This window comes from Thunnus thynnus, chromosome 7, assembly GCF_963924715.1.
Source record: "Thunnus thynnus chromosome 7, fThuThy2.1, whole genome shotgun sequence".
Classification (NCBI taxonomy): Eukaryota; Metazoa; Chordata; class Actinopteri; order Scombriformes; family Scombridae; genus Thunnus; species Thunnus thynnus.
In genome coordinates, this window is record NC_089523.1 from 23,674,630 (window position 1) to 23,697,278 (window position 22,649).

General features: G+C 40.7%; 1 protein-coding gene across 1 annotated transcript in view; it reads right to left on the reverse strand.

Annotated features, from left to right (window-relative positions):
• Positions 1 to 2,392: 2,392 nt before the first annotated feature.
• rpa1 (replication protein A1) overlaps positions 2,393 to 22,649 on the reverse strand; it is a 38,268-nt gene continuing 18,011 nt past the window's right edge. The window contains exons 13-17 of the mRNA XM_067595053.1: positions 16,370 to 16,499; positions 9,034 to 9,210; positions 8,106 to 8,213; positions 7,719 to 7,805; positions 2,393 to 3,258 (exon numbers count right to left, since the gene is read on the reverse strand). Of these exons, the coding sequence (XP_067451154.1) occupies positions 3,154 to 3,258; positions 7,719 to 7,805; positions 8,106 to 8,213; positions 9,034 to 9,210; positions 16,370 to 16,499 (607 nt within the window). The 3' untranslated portion in view covers positions 2,393 to 3,153. The remainder of the gene's footprint in view (positions 3,259 to 7,718; positions 7,806 to 8,105; positions 8,214 to 9,033; positions 9,211 to 16,369; positions 16,500 to 22,649) is intronic.

Genomic DNA, 22,649 nt, shown 5'->3' on the forward strand with positions numbered 1-22,649 from the left:
AAAATGTGCAATATCCTTCTTGAATTAACCTTAAGTGAAATTAGTAAACTGAATCCTATTTTATCTCACTATAACTGCCATCATGACCCATGGTGCTGTGTATGTACCCTGTCACCTCCTACTGTACTTCCATGTGCACACACACAGACCAAAAAAGAACTTATTACTCCTATGTTGGATTAAAGTTTTCTGTGTGACAGGTTTGAAGGAATTTGATGAAACACCACTTTATTTTTTCATCATGTGAGGCCCAGTATAAACTAAAATAAGGTCTTACATGTTGACACAGCACACCTGTTTCATGGACCCACAAAGGTCCTTGATACACTCTCTACACCTGGTACTAATTTGCCTTTGGAGACCCTATCAGTAGGGATTAATCCCAACATTGTTCCCAGTACAGCCCCCAGGGTTGACACCTGCAACCACAATACAATTATCTGAAGGGAAAATCTAAAATTGGTTAAAGGTAAAACAAAGTCTTGGGAATTAGGCTGAATAAACAGTGTGTAAGACTGCAAATGTGTTGCCGAAATAGATGTACTGCACAAGGACTTAGCATACCACCGACACCACTATTATTTAATTGTTGATGAATGAGTCCAGCCAATTACAGGGTTGTCAAATTGTGAGTCATCATTAAGTAATTTATGACAAGCAAACAGTGTGATGTCCAAATAAAACTACCTACCCATCAGAAAAGGTGCAAACACAAAGTGTCATACTGAGCTTGAATACCATGAATGTTAATTATTCTACTTGAATGTTACATCATTTCAACAGAAATGGGTTTAATTTAGCATTAATACCACTGTTCAGCAGTGGCTGCAGGGTCTTCAAAATGCAAAAGGACAACTCTCTCAGCAGGGATCGCTCAGCCAGTCGTACATTAAATCATTTCAACAATAAACTATGTAAAACATGTTCATAACTGTATGATTGGAGTACAGTCTGCCTTCAATGTAATGAATAGTGAAGCTATTTTAAAGTTCTTATGCATCAATTTGAATTGCATTTTCTACTGTCAAACATAACAGGAAAATGTTATGGTGAAGTTATGGCTTTAATTACCAGTAATTGTTGATACTCAACACAGGTCTTTTGTAATTAAACAACCATAAAATGAAATATTTTATGTGAGGTGCCCTTAATAGACTCATGTTTCCATTGTAAGTATATTTTGGATGGTGACAATACAGAAGCCAAGCCGTGACCTCAGTAGAGTGCTATCTCACAAATTATAATCAAAATTTTAATTTTAACCATGTTGTCTGATAATTCCATTTAGACATGCTCATCAACTGCTAATAAGTCAGCAAAGAGCAAACTATTCCTGAGTAACAAATGTAAATACACCAATCACAAACTCAATTATAAATGCATTACGATGTAATTTTTACTTAACTAGAGTTGTATAATCAGCTTAATCAACATCAGGAAAAAAAGGAACAGGTCTGAGAATTGAATTATCAAGTGACTTTACATAAGTAGAAGCTTGAACAATAGCTACAGTTTTCCTGTTTTAAATGAAAGCTTATGGGATGCCAGATGTAAATAAGGGCAGAAAATAACTTGCTAGACCTGACTCCCAGGGGAGACTGCTAGATTTACCCTGGCAGAAGTACAAACCTTTTTTTCTCAGCAGTGCTATGCACGTCACTGAATAAAATGTTTCAGTTCAGATAGCTAAAAGAGCCACCAGGTCCTATCAGGCCCCCATCTGTAGTTGCTGTATGATTAACTTGGGGTCTGAGGCAGGGATGAGGTGAGGAATAACTGACAACTTTTGGCACTACCTACCATAATACCTGACTCATAGAGTTATAAAAGATGTATAGATATATTGCAACATCTAGGAAGTCATACAGGAAGCACATTAGTTAAAATAAGCAAACAGTGTCAGCAGTGAAACTCAAAATCAATATCTCCAAGCACGGCTGGCAAAATAAGTAAGTTACCTTTCCTTAGCATTTAAAGACAGGTTTAATCCATCTCCACACACTACAGGTAACAGATGCAACGCTCAGCAGAAACGAGACGTTATCAGAGGAAAAACGGGGAGGTGCAGCCTCACTGATGTTCTGCTTTAATACAACATGAAAGTCAAGTTTGCAGGGGAATCTGTTGCACATCCGAGCGAAACCTGAGGAGATAGAGGGCATTGTGTGTCAGCCCTTGAATAAATCTCCTAAACATAGTGCAACTCCTAAAAATAATAAAAGTCTACACATTTTCACTTGCCTTCAGCAGGTACAGATCAGAATCTGGTGTTGTAAGCGATTCTTGTATCAGCTAAACAGATTTACACACATATATGTACATACTACACTTGGATTAATACAAATACACCTCTGACAGAGAGCAAAGTATCCACTGTAAAACAAACAATGACTTGATTACAAGCATCTTTATTCCCAAAATTTATCACCACAAAACAACAACAACAACAAAAAAGACTGAACTACAGAAGTTATAACAGTTACAGGCATTGAAAACACGGACAACACCTTGTATCTACTTAAATAGAATGCAGTACATTTCCCATCAGGTCTCTGTGCATGTGTATATGTGCTTATGTTTGCAAGTATGTGAGAGAGGGAGCGAAAAAAAAAAAAAAAAAGAGTGGGAGAATGAACGGCCTTATCAGGGGTGTGCAGGTCCAGCCCAGCCATTTTGAGTGCGCGTCAGAGGGTGACAAGAGTGCTCGCTACTGTGCTGGTCTTCTGCGTAAAACAGCCACCACCCCCCATATGACTACAGTGCATGCACTAACAACTGGCTGACTTAAGACAGACACAGTGCTGATTTCTTTTGTGGCTTACTGACCCACTCTCTGCTCATATCCCCAAATAGCGAAAAGAAAATAAGTCCTTATCTGTTATGTTCACCAACAAAAAAGCAGTTTCCAGTACCAGGCCACTGATCGTTATTTCACAAAGGAAAGGTGAGCTGTCACTCCACTAGTGCTCTATAAGTATTTTGAGGATTACTCATTCAGACGAAGTAAAAGAAATGACAAAAAAAATACTACACACAGTTGATTTGTAAGAAAAACATTGTCATACATTTAGAGCTGTTTGTTGACTGTACAGAAACAAAAAGGAACTTGCAAAAGCAATCAAAACTAGAACACTTGGCCTCGGTCACAGCTTCCTACTGGGCAGCCAGTTTCCTTATGTTCATGATCAACCTCTTGCTGTAGTCCTTATGGTCAACGGGCTTCACATCCATCACTGTAGCCTTGATCCTGGATTCATCCTGTCAAAGAAACAATAGGAAAACCGATTGGTATGATATATATGCACACTTTCTTCACAGTGAAATCCAGGGTCACGAGATGAGACACAATTTCATCATGTTTACACATCCACCAGCACCGAGGTCTGCTGCCACATCAACGCATTATGTCAAAAAAAATATCCTTCAAAACCCATACAGCCCTCTATACTAAATATCTATCATAAAATATACAAGATGTAAACAAACAAAACAACCATATATGCAATATATCGCTTCCCTCCTGCCACATATACAAGCATTTTCCCTTCCCACATGACAAAGTGGGTTAATGCGAGACATTTGGACTGTATTATGTTGGCATTCTACTTATGGTTTCACAAAAAAAAAAAGAGGCAGCTTTCAAAGCCATAACCACCTCCACAGCTGTCTAGACAGGGGAAGGTCATTTCTACCACAGCTATTATTATTCTCTGCATTTAAACAGAGGTTACACTCATTTTGTCTCCATTAATCCTCTGCTGCTGAAGTGGGTGAAATGGAAATCATATTCCTTTGGTGTGGTGCCCACAATCTTCAAGAATAGCCCCTATAAATCTCTGCATGTTTTTTTATGATGTTAGAGAGTTATTGATGTTATATAAACATATCAAACAACTGAAAATACACCAACATAGTTAGAAATACATTAGAACCAACTTTGGCCTTCGGTGGAATCAACGAGATTCGTGCTATAAATCAATATAGATAAATGATCTTGATACTAAAACTTTAAATTTTGTTAATGCATTGACTTCTGGCTACTATTTTGGAGTGTGTTAGGAAATAGTTGCAAAGTGGAAAACAGGTTAAAGTCCTCTTTATTGTGAAGTGGGAGGAATACTTGTGGATCAAAGCAGACAGAAGAGAGTTTGAAGACTCCGGAAATACTTTTTAAGTGGTTAAAAGGTACTAAGCTAAACAGCGATGTATTCATGAGTAGTCCTGTCTTGTTTGTATTGTGCACACAAGACTACTAACATGCATGTGAGCAATATGATACACATTCTTGCCGCAGATTTCTGCTTATCAACAGTTGGCTGCGCTAACATGGCAAGAAATGTAATAATGTGCCAAAGGTGCGGAATAAGAGGACTGCAGGTTAAACATGGATAGAAACACTGCAGGTATTATAATATTTTTTTTTAAATTTATCTGCAGATGTTTTATAGAGGAAGGAAATGCATTCAACATGTTCATCATGTTTCAAGGTTGCACGCAATGTGTTTGGTGAGTAACGTTGAATGTAAATGTTTACAATAAACTCCACAGGGTACCTTCAAGGGTTATCAAACGACCGTCTGGGTTTTTAAAAAGGTTGCTAGAGATTTATCTTTCAGAAAAAGAGATGTTTAGCTCTGTGGCGTGAATGTAATCATCCATGCAGAAGTCTCAGATGTAATAACTTTAAGGGTGAATTATTATTATATTATATATATGTATATTATATTCAAAACATTAATGTCTGGTCCTTCATTTTGTTTCATTCCTACAAATATGCACAGTGATCCTCAAAAATATGTTTATTTTCCCCTCTGACCAATGTTGTAGAGGCCTTGAAATTAAATACATGTGCTCTGGAAATAAAACTTGATGTTACTATTAAATACCACAAATGTCACTGCAACATGAAGGCATTTAAATTGTTTAAAATTTGCTTAACGGATTTAAGATGAAAAGATTTTCATCTATAACACGATGAACGGTATTTTTCTTCTTCCTACACTGACAGTGAAGTTAACTGGTGGCAGTTGATGGGTGGGTGAGTAAGACTAGATGTGTGTGTGTGAAATCTGCGAGCAGCCAACACCACACAGCCAAGCTGGGTGTTGAGCCACATTTGGACAAGCTGTGCTGCTCCCCTCCTACAGCCATCAACTGCAAGTGTGTGTACACATGAGCACAAGAGGAAAAACACAGAAATTTGTTCCACTGTGACCTTTTTTTTCTAACAGCTTTAAACTTGCCAGAAACGCTTACAGCAAAAGATAGCCGAAGAAACTACATACATACAAGACAAGACAAGACATTTTTATCTCCTGCGTGGCCTTTAAAAAGAGAGCAGAGAGGACGAGTTGACTGAAAATTGCCACAGACACTCGTACACCAGCATCTAATGAGTAACTTTAAAATCTGTCAGATCTTCACTTTAAATCCTAAACTACACTTGCACACAATGTTACACCAGTGGTTCTTTTCCAGCCCTGGAAAACTGGTTAAGTGCAATTGATCTTTGGTGTAACAGAGAGCCAGCTGCACTGAGGAGGACCGGTGTTGGGAACCACTTCAGTACTCTACACTCACACCTCTGCCCTGCCCTGTAGCCTCAGAACAGTAAAAGACTTCATCATGTAATTAGTGATTCTCACTCTTGTCGAGCAGGATTTGTGTTTAACGCTGGGCCTACAGTGGCCGACAGTAGGGCTGTGCTGCGATGAAAAGCCTTCGACGGTTTTATGTTCTTTTTTTTCAGCAGTGACATCGTTTTGAGACACTTAAATCAGTTACAATGTTGAGACACAGCCTGCAGGGACAATGAGACCTTAAAAGCAGTTGGAAAAATCACAGCCGCCAGCAGACAAGTCCTGATGTCAGGTGAGTTAGAGATTTAAAGCTGTTGAGGAGTCGAGTGCTGAGCGGTAAAAGTTTTAAACTTATGTTTTGATAGTAACAACACTCTTTATAGTAATAAAGTCACTCATCCACTGACATGTTGAGAGTTGCAACACAATCACCTCCATGTGTTACGCTTAATATTGAAAATAATATCAATATTTTGAATTCTATAATACAACTTTGATTTGTCTGAAAATCATTACACATCACACCCACGTGAACTTCATGTTTACGTGTTCATGCTTTGATAGATATATTAAAAAAAGGACATTGACTGATGTGCTGATATGAGCTTTGGTTCAGTGTGATGTGGAGCAGCACATGCGGAGTCAAAACACATCATCTTCATCTTCTAGAGCTGTAACGATTAGTCGATTGATTGATCGACAGAAAATTAAATAGCAACTATTTTAATAAATCGAATAACCGTTTAAGTCCTGTTAGGCAAAAATGCCCCAAATTTGTTGGTTTCAGCTTCTCAAATGTGAAGATTTTTCTTTGTCATACATAATGGCAAACTGTATATTCTGGAGTTTTGGACTGCTGGTCAGACAAAACAGGACATCTGACTACATCACCTCTAACTGTGAGAAATTATAACAGACATTTTATTATTTACTGACGTGTTATGGACAAATTGAGAAAATAATTGGCAGATTTTAATTAACAGAGCCCTATTATCTTTTATGCAATACAATTATAGTAATTGATTGATAGCAATACTTACCTACATAAGGCTGCAATTGACAATTTTATGATCAATTTACCTGTCAATTATTTTTTGATTAATCAATTACTTGTTAAGTCTGTAAAATATTAAAAAGCCTTTAAAATGACCACCACATTTTACCAGAGTGAAAGATGACATCTACGAAACCCAAAGATATTTAATTACATATAAAACAGAAAAAAGCAGCAAATTCTCACATTTGAAAGGCTTAAACCAGGTGACTTTTGCTTAAAAGTGAATTAAATTTTCAAAATTGTTGCTGATTATTTTTCCCTGATTGACAATGTCTAGCCTCCTACCATCAGGTATAGTCAGGGTGACCTTTAATTGTGCTGAGAAAGCGTATTAGTGTCTTAAATGGTATTACAGGTGATAATTACATCACACTCATGTGACTGTTGCAAGTGCTTGACTGAATTATAAATAATAAACCTTGTTAGAGAGTTCTGTCAAAGCTTCCCTGTCACTGTGATACAACAGGATGGATGGGTGTCATTAACTGTTACTGCTTTGTCCCACCTCAAGCCTACACAACATTGTAGACATGACAACATGTGACAGCACAATGGCTGGCTTGTCGTATTGAGAAGGAGAAAAAATAAACTGAAAGAGGGGTTTGCAGGTGTCTCTGTTGAAGGAATATGGGGTTTGGAGGCAGCAGCCAATGCATGCTTGTAGCAGTGCCATTGGCAGTTAGGATGTTGAGCTGAATGTGACAGACACAGTGGCCTCTTCTGTGCGTCGAAGGCGGATGCAGTCTCTGGCGCGGCTCCAGACTTCCTGCTCAGAGCCCCAGTCCAATCAATTCTTTTATGTGCTTCCCTCAAAACAAACCTCTATCTGTGTGGCCTACAGGAAATAGTGACCGCGACTAATCTGTGTGCGCACCCTTCACAAAGCCACTGAAAATGAGCAGCATTCTTGGACAAACACTCAGGGTTTTTTGGGTTTTTTTTTTTTTTTTTTTAGATTATGCTGTCAGTCAAAATGAAAGCAGGGCAGTTTTGTTAATGACTGGGAAAACTATCAAAGAAAACAAAGAACAGAGGTGTGGGATTTAACTAGCCCTAGCCCCAACCGGTCCTTCTTTACTTACGTTATATGTTTCTAGCTTCACTCTGTTGCGGAAGACGAAAGTGTTGAAGTTGGCTTGTTGGAAGATCTCATCAAAAGCAGCTTCATTCTGAAATTGAGGGGAAAAGAAATGGATTGGCTCAATGTCAACACAACAAATCAACATTTTCTTCTGATCAAATGTCAGGTTGATCATAGATTCATATGCAAATTCAAGTAAGTGAGTTTTTCCTGAATTAAACACTGAAAAAGGATTTTTACGTAATTATAACTGGAAGAAAACCAAGCACGGTAGTTGGTGCAGTAGTGTGTGTGAGTGTGTATGTCTGGCAGTAACAAAGCCTGAGGTTAGGCACTTGCAATGACCATTTCCTTAGGTCAGTATTACATTCAAGAAGGAGTGTCTCACCGAGTCCTTGAGCTGTCCCAGGTAAGCTGCATTCTGGCCCAGAATGGCCTCTGCACTCTCCTGGAAGCAAGTCACCCACTGGTTGTCCCCATAATCTGCGATGTTGGCCTGACAGATGTAGAAAAGAGTGAAGAGTAGTTAGAATCATGCACTAGTACAGATGAATGCATTCATGTTTAAAAATTTTGTCTTGATGTGTTGTTTGTTTGACAGTTTGCGGATGCTTGAATATGGTATGTTGTTAACTGAACATCTCATCTTCTGATTAGCCTATATCCTGCTGGCAAAACACACAATCACTGTGCACTTGTGATACATAAAGTGGAGACAAATTCATAGCTTAAGTTACAGCTTGTGAAGAATAACAATATGTCCTGGTGAGTGGTACAAAACAAAAGCAGCTCATTTCAGATGCCAGGCTGCAATTGCTCTGTTGCTGACTAAGTAAGTTTTTGTGTTCAATGATTTTATTTTTTAAAATAATGTTTGTTTGCAAATGAGCTGAGAAAAGAGGCCTGTATTTGCAGAATACAGAACAGTATGAAAAAAAATTAAATACAAGTGTAAAGACAATCTAAAATTAGTCCTCATTACTCTGTGTTGCAGCAGAATTGGCTTTAAATGTTTCTAAATTTAACTATAAAGAGCAGACTGTGGCGATAGTGAACTACAGGGAGTGGGGTCATAAGGAGAGAAAGTGGCTGGAGACAGAAAGATGAATAAGTAAACCAAGTTGGGAGAACAGAAAGACAAGGTAATGAGAAGCACAAGTCACTAGAATGATGGTACCCATAGCTTCAGCAGAAGCATCTCCACAGTACTAAGCAGGAAGAACAGGCATCTAAGATTCGTGCATTTGCATATATGCTTGTGTGTGAGTGCGTGAGCCAGGTAAAAGTTTTAGGGAACCCAATGCCGAGTCACTTACAGAAAGGATGAGGCGGTACTTGAAGTTGGGAAACTCTTTGTCACACTTTTCACAGCGGAACATGCCATTCTGCTGGTCTACCACTTTTTTGTTGCAGTCTTGGCTCGGGCAGGCCTGGTAAAGGCAGTTTTCCTTGCGCAGGTACACAATAGTTGCTATGCAGGTGTAGTAGTCTGCCTGAAATGGAATAAACAAAAATTCTTATAAACACAAGTTCATTGCCATATAACGTTCCTGAAATGCATTTCGTTTTACATGCACTGGTAGATGCAGTCTTCGCTCCATGACAACCTTTGTACTTTGTATGTTAAATATGTTGTCAAGCACATACCAAGGATAAAACAGCACAAAATAGACAGTGATATTTTCAGGAGCACGTAATGGAGTATGCGAACAGTCGGAAAGCAGCATTTGTGCAGCAGATGCACACTCCCCACCAGAATCCTAATGGCACTGACACAAATGCAAACTAGTGAGGTAGCAGCTGCTTCTGTGGTGTGGAGGCAAGCTTTAGTAACCGGCTGCACATAAACAGCTTTTAGGAAACATTCCTAGTCGGCATGGAAAATACCCAAGCAAGTGACATGAATTTCACATTGACTGTGAAATAGATGCATACAAAAAGGGGGTTCTGGATGTGCTGTAATGAATAGATTAAAACTTTTAACTAGGTTGCAGATGAGTCAAATCACCTCTCCTCCTCAGGTAGGGTTTCGTTGTGCAACAGAGGCCCTAATGCACACCACAGATGGCTGTTGCACCCTACTAGTTGATTGCTTTGGACATTGTCTTTTCCTCCTACTACCCTCAGCATCAGTCGTGAGAACAGAGGGGGACTAGGCCCCTGTGCATTTAGATGAAGGTCTAAGGCACCTGTTCAGGGTCAGGGAGCTGAGCAACAGGCCATCATGCAAGTGCAATTATGTTAACAGTTTAACTGGAGTTTCTCCAAAAGGATGAAAAAAGAAAAACTGGTAAATTCTTAAAAAATATATATGCAACACTCACAAGGGACCTTTAATTATTTCAATAATCTAGCAATCTTGATTCATTTTTAATGTAAAGAGCAGCTTTAAAAAAAAAAAAAAAGTTAAAGGACACCTTTCTGAGTGGATTCTATGATTTTGAGTCCATGTTCCTTTGTATTATTGGATTTTACAAAGTGCTTCACAAGGCAGCAAAATAAAACAGACAAGTAATTAAATCATCAGGTTTTAAAAAGAAAACAGATTAAAAAACAGTTTAGTGTATTAAAACCAACTCAGTATAGGAAAAGCAAGAACAGAAAAAAAAACGGAATAAAAGACAGTTCAAAGAAAATTAAAACTCAAGTAAAATCAGGAAAGGTCCGATAAAAAAAAAGTGCGTTTTAAGAAGGGACTTAAAAAGAAATCACTGAGTCAGCCGACCTGATTTCCTCGGGCAGATTGTTCAAGAGCCTCAGGGCCCTGACTGCAAACGCTCTGTCCCCTCTAGTTTTCAGCCGGGACTCTGGGACAGACAAAAGACCTCTGCCCGAGGATCTCAAAGTACGTGCCAGCGCATACGGTAATGACAGGTCAGAAATATAGCAAGGAGAGAAGCCATGAAGAGCCTTAAAGTAATCAGTAAGATCTTAATATCAATTCTAAAACATACAGAGAGCCGGTGTAAAGAGGCTAAAACAGGAGTGATGTGATCATGTCTCTTGGTTCTGGTTAAAAGCCTGGAAGCTGAGTTCTGTACAGTCTAGAGCCGATAAATAGGTTTTTGGTTCAGGCAAGAAAAAGGCTGTTGCAACAAAACAGGCATGAAGAGATGAAGACGTGTAAAATGGTCTCTGTGTCTTTAAAAGTTAAAATAGATCACATTTTGTAAATATTTCTAAGATGATTAAAAACAGGATTGCACAAGCTTTGTGGTGTGCTGCTCAAAACTTAAATTATTATCAAACCAGATGCCAATATTCCTTGCAACAGGCTTGATATGTTCCACTAGGGAACCAGCAGATGGCATGATTTGTTTTGCCATGTGCTGGGACCCGATGACAAGGATCTCAACTTTGTTGGAGTTCAGCTGAGAAAAGTTTTTGACATCCAGTTTTTGACATTACAAAGGCAGTCGTTAAGTGAGTTCAGCATTCCAGGGTCTATGGATATAAGGGGCGGGTACATATGTGTATCATCAGCATAAAAATGGAGAGAGACACCATGTCTACTGGTCCCAAAACCGACCCCTGAGGCACATCACACTTAACAGAAGAAAATGAGGAGACAAAGTTGTTCACAGAGACAGAACCACCTATTTGGTCCCTATTTGAGGTAAGATGAAAACCATTCTAATGCTGTACCAGATATCCCCACCCATTGCCTCAGTCTGTCTAGCAGGATGCTGTGATCAATCGTGTCAAAGGCTGCGCTAAGGTCCAGGAGTACAAGGACTGAGCACATGCCATTATCAGAAGCCATTAAAAGGTTGTTGGTAACCTTGAGCAGGGCAGTCTCAGTGCTGTGATACTTCCATTTCATTTTCCATTGCAGAGAGAAATTGCTTGGACACTTTTTTTTCTACAATTTTTGATATAAAAAGGCAACTTGGGAATTGGTCTACAGTTTTGAAGGAGGGAGAGATCCAGTCCAGGTTTTATTAACAGTGGGTTCACACAAGCACTTTTAAAACAATCAGGGACACAACCATTAGACATGGAACTGTTAAAACCAAAGCAAACAGGGCCTGAGAAATTCAATTACTTTTAGTCAAAACTTTGTTAGTATTATATCAAGAGGGCTGGAAGACACTCTCATATATGATATTGTTTCTAAAAGTTCAGACAAGGTAATGGGCTAAAACTGGTTCAAACTATCTTGTTGCGGGTGAGGGACATCAGCGTAAGAGGCATTGGGGGTAATAGAGGCTCTGATTGACCCCTCTTTATCAGTAAAATAAACATTTCACAGCATCACTTTCAACTAGGGCACACGGAGGGTCTGGATTTACCAGCTGATCAGACTTAAATAAAAATCTAGGGTTGTGCTGATGGGCAGAATAAGTAAAGAAAAATAGTGTGTTGTCACATCTTTAATCATATTGCTGTAGTGTAATGTACTTGGAGACTGGATTTTTTCCATCTGCGTTTTGCTTTCCTACATTCCCTTTTACGGCTGCAAATACTGTTGTCTATCCAAGGCCGTTTTCTTTCTGAGAACTTAGACCTAACCTTAAGAGGTGAAATAATATTTACTGAAGACACGCAGATTGAATTAAAATGTCAGCCAGTTCAATGGCACGGGAGTATTTAGACAGGTGTAGGCTTTGATTATCAAACAATGCGCATAACTTTAAGACGCTTTGCTTATTAAAGATGCAAGTACAAAGATGCGAGGAGTGGGGTGAGACGGTATTAATAACTGGTGATTCACAGTTAAAAATTATACATTTGTGAATAGATACAGTCATATCCAGTAATTCTACAGAAGATATTTTTACACCCAGGGTGTAGAGATCCAATGTATTACCACAGTTATGTGACTATCCGCACACATACTGTTTAAAGTTAAAAGAAGTAGTGATGTGATAGTGATTTAAAAAGAATCAGTAGCATGAACATTAGCGGAGTCATCAACACGGACATTAAAATGGCCACAAAGAACAACTCCGTCACAATTTAAAAGAAGAGTGGATAAAAATTCTGGGAGTTCTGCTAAAAAGCTGCCAGTAGGATTTAGGGGGCAAAAATGATAGCAAACATGATCGGATGGAGACCGCCAAGTGAGAACTTCAAAAGGAAGAAAATTCATCTCAAGGTACTTCATAACATTTGAAGCTCTTCCACTCACTAGGCCACCACCACAACCACTGACCCTGGTTTGGTTGAAACAATCACAGTGTGGATCATTAGTTTGTGACCAAGATTCAGTTAAAAACATATAATCCAAATGTTGAAATAAAATCATTTAAAATGATAGTCTTACTGGGTAGATATCTCACATTTAAGAATGCAATTTAAATGTATTTGTGCTGGGAGCAGAAGTTCATGCATTTGCCCGAATCTTTAATATTGTTAATATTTCTGTGTGGGATATGCATGTTTCAGTTGACAGACCTATGCATTATGATTACAAGGATATCAAAACTTTATGAAACAGTGCTAGGAAGAGATGGACTCAGCCAAACATCAACTGTTCTTACAAGACTTCATTGTGAGTTGCATGTTCATCACCATCAGATTGGATCTAGGCCTATTTGGATGAAATCCATCACGTCTGAAGAAAGTCAGTCTATTCCGAAAAGTTGTAAAGTTGCCCACATATGGAATTCCCAGTGCGTAGCAGTGGCCCTTTAGCCATATATGAAGTTGGCGAACATGGCTAAACTTTACATCTCCAAAGCAAGGTGAGGGCAGTGGACCAGATATATTACAATGCTTGTAGGAGTCAAGTAATTGTGGGTTTTAAAATCCTGTTTGAGCTTCTCGGAGCTTTGGAGGTTGAGCTCATTCGTGCCGACATTGTCGAGGACTACTCCAGCAGCAGTAGAAGATCAGGAATCCTGGAATCAATATTGGACACCAAAGCTCCAGGGTATCATGAGATCCACGCCTGAGGAGAGTGATGTGTTGGACCATAGATAATCCCACAACCAGTACTTTTGGGTTAGACACTGCAGGAGAATTTGCCACGGCCTCGTCACTGACTGTTGTGCAGGCCCCGTGCAACCACTCTCCCACTGGTGCGGCACACACCTGCCCTACCAAAAGCTTGCCGAGGCAGGATGAGGAGCTGGACAGTGTCCTGAGCCTGCAAGCTGGTAATTCACAGGCACTGGAGCAGGACAGTTTGGAGTTGTCGTTCGGCTTCTACATGCTGATGCCAGGGTGAGGGACGGCAGGGATGCCAGATGATTTATCTCCCGGAGATTCTCAAGGACCGAGAATTTGTTTGACAGCTGGAGCCTCACTTGATTGGTTGGCTGTAAAGGAGGACATCCAACTCTCTCTGTGCCACAGAGAGTGGCCCACTGTTACACAGGACGTGGTGTTGAGCAGGCTTGTGATCTTGGCTTATCGCTGAGCCTAACCCATGGATCTTTGGGAATCGCCAACACTGAGTGGAACTGGGGCAGAGAGCCCTCATCCCCAAGTGTGTTTCCCAGCCATGGCAGAGTCTTTTCCACCACTTCTACATCTTTTATTCTATCAAGTGTATGAGACACCTGGTTTTGAAGCTCAATGATTTGCAGGATTAGTTTGATGCAACAGAGGCATCTAGGAGACAGGTGAGTTGTCATGGTGTAGATATGAAATAAAACCATCTGTGAATCCAATGCGGCTGCAGTGTCCCTCAGCTGGCTCTCAATCAAACTCCATAGACCATCTCATTGAAGTAAAATGAAAATCAATTTTTTCTCCTTTCTTCTCCATTTTTTGGCCATTGTGTTAGTATGCAAAAGACATTCAACCCCAATTAACTTCCAGCACAGGACAATTGGTATTACATGTCACTTTGGGTAATTAAAAAGCCCTTAAGAGAGTGGAAAATGACGGCGCCAAAATATGAGAAAATCAGTCTGTTTCAAACAACAAGCTGGCGGCTAACCTTTTTTTAATGACCATTTTGTTTTACCAAAAACAACCCAGACATCAGCCTGTGCTGATTTTCCAAACGAGGCCCAATTAATCAAGCAAATACCTCTTCAATTAGTGTGTGACTGATCAGGACTGCTACAGTGGGAAGAGGACAGAAGAACTCGTTTCTCGCCTCTGTCATAGGCCATTACAAATGCAGTGTCAAGCCAACGAGAGGAGGGTGGCCACTTACTGTCAGAGAGGGCAAGGGAGCAATGTGGAAACTTGAGATTGTGACACAAAGACTTTGTGACAGGGATAATTAATTGCAACAGACTTTGGTTGGTGGGGTTCTTGAGAGGCCTGACCCCCATGCCCCCATGTATGGGATGTTTCAGAGGGGTTGAGGACAGCCTCAGCTCAGCTCCTTTGACAGTACCGGGACTCATCAAACAACATGCTGAGGAGGAGCAAGAGCCTCCATAGCCCAGGGTCAAACCTTTCCTCCTCAGCAGCAGGGAGCTAATGCCAGGAGAAGCCCTTCACCTGACAGGGGGCTAATGGTTACAGCAAGGATTTGGGGTATGGAACTGAAGAGAAAAGAAATAGATGAGACTGCTTATGGTGCGTTGTGGGCCTCCAGATGATAGAATAGCTGAAGTGGTCACACTAAAAGAGGCATAAGGGGGAGCATTACGCCATTTACTATCTGTGAATGAGAATCCTGCAGTTCTGGCCATAGGAGAGAGAATTATGAGGGCGACAGAAGTAGGAGAGGGTCACTCACAGCCTCGGGTAGCAGACAGGCACACAGTTACACAAATGGATGAAAAACCTGAATTTACTCATTCACTATGACATATTTTCCCTTAATTGGGGCATACAGAAAACTGCTGCTCCTGTTTAATCCATGTACTTTTGCATTTCTCTTTGTTTTCTAAGGAATAATGAGTGCTCAAGTGTTCTTTGAGCTTCCAAATAGCCGATTGCAGCCTCTTACAATTGTCTTTTACAACCAGAGTAAAACTGCTCCCTTCGTGTCTCATAGTGCCCTATCATAATTGCTTGCATCTATTAATTGTCTCCATCTTAATGTGATTTTTTTCATCACACTGGGATGATTACTAATGTGCAGAGCATGTCAAATTACACAAGTTAATATCTCTGCACAGGTCACCATTATCCGCTCTAGACGATTTATACACTTCTGTGAGCACCATTTCCCTCAATAGTATCAATAAAAAGAGAGGGAAATTAAAGAACACATTACTTTACTTATCTGAGGGCAGTAACTTCATTACAGAGGGCAAAGAATAGAGCCTATGTAATCTTCATAATCAATACCAGAGATCCATGTGACTTTCCCCAGGAACATACACCCAGACTGTGAGAGGACACCCACAATGTAGGGGATTGATGAGCAGTAGGAGATCAGGAACCAAGTGGAATATGATTTTAAGCGTACCGGTGGTGCAGTCATGTTATGAGTCAATGATTATGGAGATTCATCACACTGACAGTCAGCTAAAAGAACATTTGTGATGCAGAGCTGCGAGGGACAAGGTTACACTGCAGCAAGACTATATAGACCTGCAATGTGTACCAAGGGATTTTAATAACAAATGCAGCTTGACTGTGAGCAATTTCATATTTGTTGTTAGGGATTCAACACTAGTCTTTCAGTTTGTCCTTGAATATCTTCAAAGAATCATCCCAGAATAAGATGAGGTCTGGGGTTACCATATCTTGAATGTTTGAGTGCGTCAGGGAGAAGCTGAGCATGTGTGTGTGTACCTTGTCTCCGTGTCCCAGGTGCTCGTTTTTAACATCAGATATAGCCTTCCAGTTGGTGTTTCCTCCACCGCTGCCACCTTTCACCTCTGTCAGAGACTGTCCGTCCATGGCATGACCCTCTTTGTCATACCTATGTGAAAAAAAACAACAAATACCAGTCACTGCTTATTTGACCTCCCTCACAGTAAACAAAGTATAGTTTTGGTAAATAAGATTTCAAATCACTTTGTCACATTTACCTAAATCAATTTCAGAATGCTGTATATATATATACACACACTTCAGAGAGTCATAGTGTTGGTATGTTGAGGTCTACTTGTCTTGCCTTATTCATTTTAATACATCAGAGCCAAAGCAGTAGACACAAAACACTGCAGTTCACACGGCTGTCAACAGGCTGCAGGCTGTCCATTTAACAGTTAGGTTTAACAAAAATAAATAAAAAATCTTGTTCCAGACAGAGCATCCATTTGTGTTTGTCAAAGCAAGGATGGCTCAGCTGAGAGCAAGGCAGGCTGAGAGGCTTGTGAAATGAATCAACAGCAGAGGGATAGATGAGCTGGCCAGGGTCAGGGCTGTTACGGTGATATCAGAAACCTATTTTCGCCCAATGTTCCCGGTAATTCAGGGAAGACAATAGGAAGAAGGAGAAGAGAGAAGGCAGGGAAAGAAGAAAGATGAGTGGTTTCCAGGGTCTGAAATTAACACCCGCCAAGCGCCAAATGCGGGTAGATTTTCCGTTTGGCAAGTAAATCTCAGAAGGCTATCCGCCACACTGGTGGGTAAATGTTTGTACCAAAATAGTCATGTAATAAAATATCTGGCATGATGGCTCGGCTCAGAGGAAATTACTCAAGTTTGTCACTGTACAGTGTAGGCACACACACCATGTGTTTTTTTGTTGTTTTTTTTTTAAATTTTTAAAAAAAATGTGTCTAACTCAGTTTCACTGCTTGAACATTCAACAATAATACATATCTTAACGTTGTTATTCCATCATGTGGAATTCCGTGTGTGATCTGTCACTCAGAACTTTTCACTAAAGTTGAGCAATGTTCTGTGTTTAGATATTCTGTGCTGGTCTGGGTATGTGCGTGTATATACAGACGGATGACAAATTAAAAGGAAAAACTGGTACAGGTTTGAATGCTTGACCCCTATAGTGAGGGGATCTGGTAGCTCTGTTATGCTGTGGGGGACATTTTGCTGACATGGTTTGGGACCACTTGTCCCCTTAGAGGGAAATCAATTCAAAGTTGTTCTGAGTCATCATTTTATCCTATAATGAAACATTTCTATCCTGATGAAAGTGGTCTCTTCCAGGATGACAATGCCCCAATTCACATGGCATGAGGGGTCACTGAATGGTTTGATGAGTATGAAAATGATGTGAATCATATGCTATGGCCTTCAAACTCACCAGATCTTAACCAAATTGAACACATATGGGAGATTTTGGACCGACATGTTAGACAGCGCTCTCCACCACCATCATCAAAACACCAAATGAGGGTATATCTTTTTAAAGAATGGTGTTTGTCCCTCCAGAAGAGTTCCAGAGACTTGTAGAATCAATGCCAAGGTGCACTGAAACTGTTCTGGCAGCATGTGGTGGCCAAACACCATTTTATGTTGGTTTTTCCTTTAATTTGTCACCCGTCTGTGTATACACACACACACACACACGTTTGGTCATTACAACAGTTCCAGACTAATGCTTTATGGCAAGGGGGTTCACGGAAAATATGGAGACATGCATAGTGAAGGAGTCTCAACGTAAACGTGTCCTGAATTGCAATAAAGCTGAGTTGATTAAGTACCTTGACCCTCAACCTTTTCTACATGGTGTCAGAAGTGGCCTACAGATTTAGGAAACATGGATATAAGAGGAAAAGAGGTTAAGCAGCCGAATGGTGAAAAGTTTAATCTACTTGTGAACTTGGCTTTTGATAAGCCCACAGAATGGTTGAGCCGGAAGCAGCGCTTTCAACAATTCATAGTTACCACTAAACTGGACAAGGAAGCTGGGACAGTGTTGGTGAGCTGGCTTATTTATGCCATTGGAACCAAGGCAGAACACATCTTTAAGTCATTCAATTGCTGAGAACAGACGTCGTGATAACTTTGACATCATGGCAGGAAAGTTCGATGAGTACTTTTTCTCCAAGGAGGAATATTATTCACAAAAGAGCGTGTTTTCACCAGTGACTGCAGTGGCCAGGGGAGGAAACGTTTTTCATTAGAGCGCTGTACGAACTGTCCAAACACTGAATTCTGTGCAACCAGAGATGAAAATATCCGCGACCATATTGTCATGGGAATGCTGGACAAAGGACTCTCACGCAGGCTACAGCTAATGGCAGACCTGACGTTGGCGCAGACAGTACAGACAGTTGCCACACAACTAAGCATGCAGGGACAGACAGTGGGAACAGTGCAAGAGGTTGCATACAACCCAAAAAAATGGGGATAAATGAATGAAAATGTGGTAAATGTGGAAAAGCACAACACAGAAAAGATGAAAAATGCCCTGAAGGGAAAGCAACATGCCGTATCCGTAATAAAATGGCATGGAGGTGATGAAAACTTAAAAAAAATAAAATAGAAAGCATGAGAGATGTTCAGTGGCTTATTTCTGTTAACAGACTTCCTGTTAGAGCTGTTGCTTCATGGAGTTGTTATGTAACAAGAAAAGAATGTCCCATGATTTATTATAATGAAAGTGAAATGCAGCAACACCTCCTGATGCTGTTACAGAGCTCAGGAGGTCTGGTCTATAATGCAAGGCCTTGGACTGGTTTTTAGTTTGAACTATATCTCTGTCATGTATGGTCTGCTGGAAGAAAATATGCTCTCCAAACAAAAAAAACTCTTCCAACTGATTATCAGTACAGTGTGTGTCAAACTGTGGAAAACCAGATGTGCCATGGTCATCAAACAGACTGTGGTTGACAATGACATGGTTAAACACAAGCTTACTGACCTCAGAAGGAGGAGAACTTTGGATAGGGATCAAAACCTTCCTTGGCATGTGCTAGAACTTTGATCTGATGGACCTACATGAACTCATGAATGGCTTTCACAACTGAATTCTCTGCTTTTTATTCACTCCGCACTTTCTGTTCATTGTATTTGTGAGCTGTCTCTTATGTATGTGTTTGTTTTGTAAATTGTGAACTTTGTTAAAAAAAAAAAAATTGGCAGAGGAGGAAAGGTGAATGTTTGCACTTTGGCGCTGGTTGCACTTTGTTGCTTGACGTGATGTATTTGTCATTTTTCAATAAAGATCTCTATTACAAAAATAAAAAAGGAAAAAGAAAATGTGGTAAATGCAGAAAAGCACAACACAGAAAAGATGAAAAATGCCCTGCAGGGAAAGCAACATGCCATATCTGTCATAAAATGGGAAATTGGGCCAGAGAATGAGGTCACAGAGCAGGCAGACCAACCATCCTATTTCCTAGGCTCAGTGTGTAATGCGGACGAGACAAGTGAACAGTGGACTGTGCAGGTGCTTGTGGATTCCACTCCGGTGGAATTTAAAATTGGCACAGAGGCAGATGTCAGTATCATCTGTGAAGACACATTCCACACACTCACTCCAGAGAGAACACTGGATCCGACAGACATTCCACTGGACTGTGCAGGAGGGGAGCTGCTGTGTCTTGGCATGTTCAAAGCTACTATTAACTACAAGAAAAAGTCGTACCCATTCAAAACTTATGTAGTCCGTGCACACAGTTAAAAAATCTACACAGTGGGTGGGTTCCTGTCCGTGAAAATGAACTTGGTCAGGGGAGTAGATGAAGTGGACACACCGCACCAGTGAACATCAGCAGGGCTATGGTGAGCATTGGGACACTAAAAACTGAACATGCGAAAAGTTAATGGACGATGCTCAGCTGTATGTCGTACACACGGCACGCAGCTTCTGAAAAGCAAGAATACATGGACTTGGGGCCACTCACAACAGTGAGCCTTTGAACACATTAAAGTGCTGCTGACAACCGCACCGGTTCTCACCTACTGTGATGATACCAGACTGTAAGCCAGTAGCATACTGTTCCAGACACACAGAAGCAGAAACGCATTATGCTTGTCTCGCTGGCTTGTGAGAAGTTTGAGAAACATCTCTGTGGCTTGGATCAGTTCAAGCTAGAGCCATTAGTGCTAATTGTCAACAACTGATGCCTAGACAATATCACCTTGCGATGCCAGCGTCGTCTCATGAGGCTCATGAGATACAAACCTGGGGCGGAGTTTGTATCAGGGGAAAACCCTTGTTGTTGCTGATACCCTGTCCCGAAGTCCAAACACCCATACAAGGGAAGAGACTGATATACACAGTGATGTGGCATGTTATGTAGCCACAGTGAAGCAAGGGATTCCAAAAATGGACAGCATCAGAATGGTCACTGCAACCGCCAGCGAGCCACAGTCTGTCATAAAGCTCCTAAGAACAGGATGGCATGAATATACAAGTAACGTCCCGATGAATGCCGGGGAGTACTTGAAAGTGAAAAATGAGCTGTCAGAATATGATGGCTTGATCACAAGAGGATGCAGAATTGTTGTGCTGAGGCCAATGAGAGCTGACATTCTACAAAAGCTACATGATGGACACCAAGGGCTAAAAAAAGTGTAGGGACAGGGCCAATTCAGCAGTATGGTGGCCAGGACTCTTTACAGAGCTCAAAGACACTGTAATGTCATTCCAGATATGTCAGCAACAGAGGTGGGCTCAACAAAAGGAATCTCTCATCTCCACGCCTCTGCCTGATCATTCATGGAGGAGAACTGCACTCAGCCTCTGAACACAACAAGCACAGCTACATAGTAATATCACATTACTATTCAAGATTCTTAGAGGTACTGCACCTGCCATCCTCCACCAGTGCTCATGTTATTCAGAGGCTGAAGCCAACCTTTGCTTGGTTTGGAATTCCAGATGAGGTGGTGAGTGGCATTGGACCCCAGTTTTCCAGTGCAGAATTCCAGGAGCTGGCAGGACAGTTAGACTTCAAACATATCACATCTAGTCCTCAACATCCTCAGGGAAACAGACAGAGAGAGAGAGAGAGAGCAGTATAGACTGCTAAGAGAATCCTCCAGCAGGAAAATCCACTAATAGCCCTCATGTACTATAGACTGGGTTAATTACTTAAAGCCTTTTGTTTATGTGTTTATCTGTTGGACACAAGGCAGAGTGGCACACAATGGGGAGGTAAGGTTGTAAATACAGGAAGAGCATGCCTTGCTCCTGGAGGCATGACTAATTGAAAATATCCCCATTAACGGTTCAGACTGTGGCCTGAGCAACACACAGGCTGCAGATTGCCCACTCCTACTGACAAATGTGAGCAATTCTTTACGGTGGCACCAATTTCCTCACCAGTGTACCTGCACAGCTTTGCCTTAATTGTGCCAACACTCAGTCTGGAACTTGAACAAAGATGTCCTGACAAATCAAATTGGACAAAATGGAGATACCATATTCTGTCACAGTTTAACGTCTGTAAGATAGATGTTCTACAGAGGACAAAAATGTACTGACAACATAGTTGAAATTATTAAAAATGCATCACATTTTAAAGGTAAGACTGCAGACTAGTAGGGCTTCAGTGTTTCATGGCTACTCTGGACATCTGATTTGACAGATATCCAAAAGGACTGTAAAACACTCGAAAAGATACCACCGTGACAGCATCCTGTCTAAAAACTGCTGCTGTTTTTGGGGGGTTTTTTTTTTGTTTTTTTTAATCATACAGACAGCGAGGAGCACAGGAAACAGAAATGGCATGGCAGACAGTGATTGTGATGAAGGAGACAAAAAGAGGACAAATTAGATCTGGCAGAAAATGTGCAACAGTCAAGTGAAAGCAGAGAGATCCCAGCTTAAAGATAAACTAACTGCAGGAACACCGAGATAGATGAGTGCAGGCTGACAGACATGCATGTGCATGGCATAGACATGTCAAATGTCAGCGTGTCAATGAAGAAGGACAGGACAGGAGCAGAGATGTGTCAGAGGGAGAGGCATGAAGGGATGATGGGAAACTCTCAGTAAGCAGTGTTCTCAGCTCCGAGCTAAGACTAATGCCTCGGCTGAAAGTGGCAAACACACCACAAACACGATTACTCCATGTTGTGTGTGACACGGTGTTAGCCACTTCATCTCTGGTGACTGACGTGGTCAAACATCGAGCTAACAGAACTTAAAAGCCATAGTGGTAGCTTATTTAAACAAACATGGATGAACAAGCATTCCTACATTTTCACT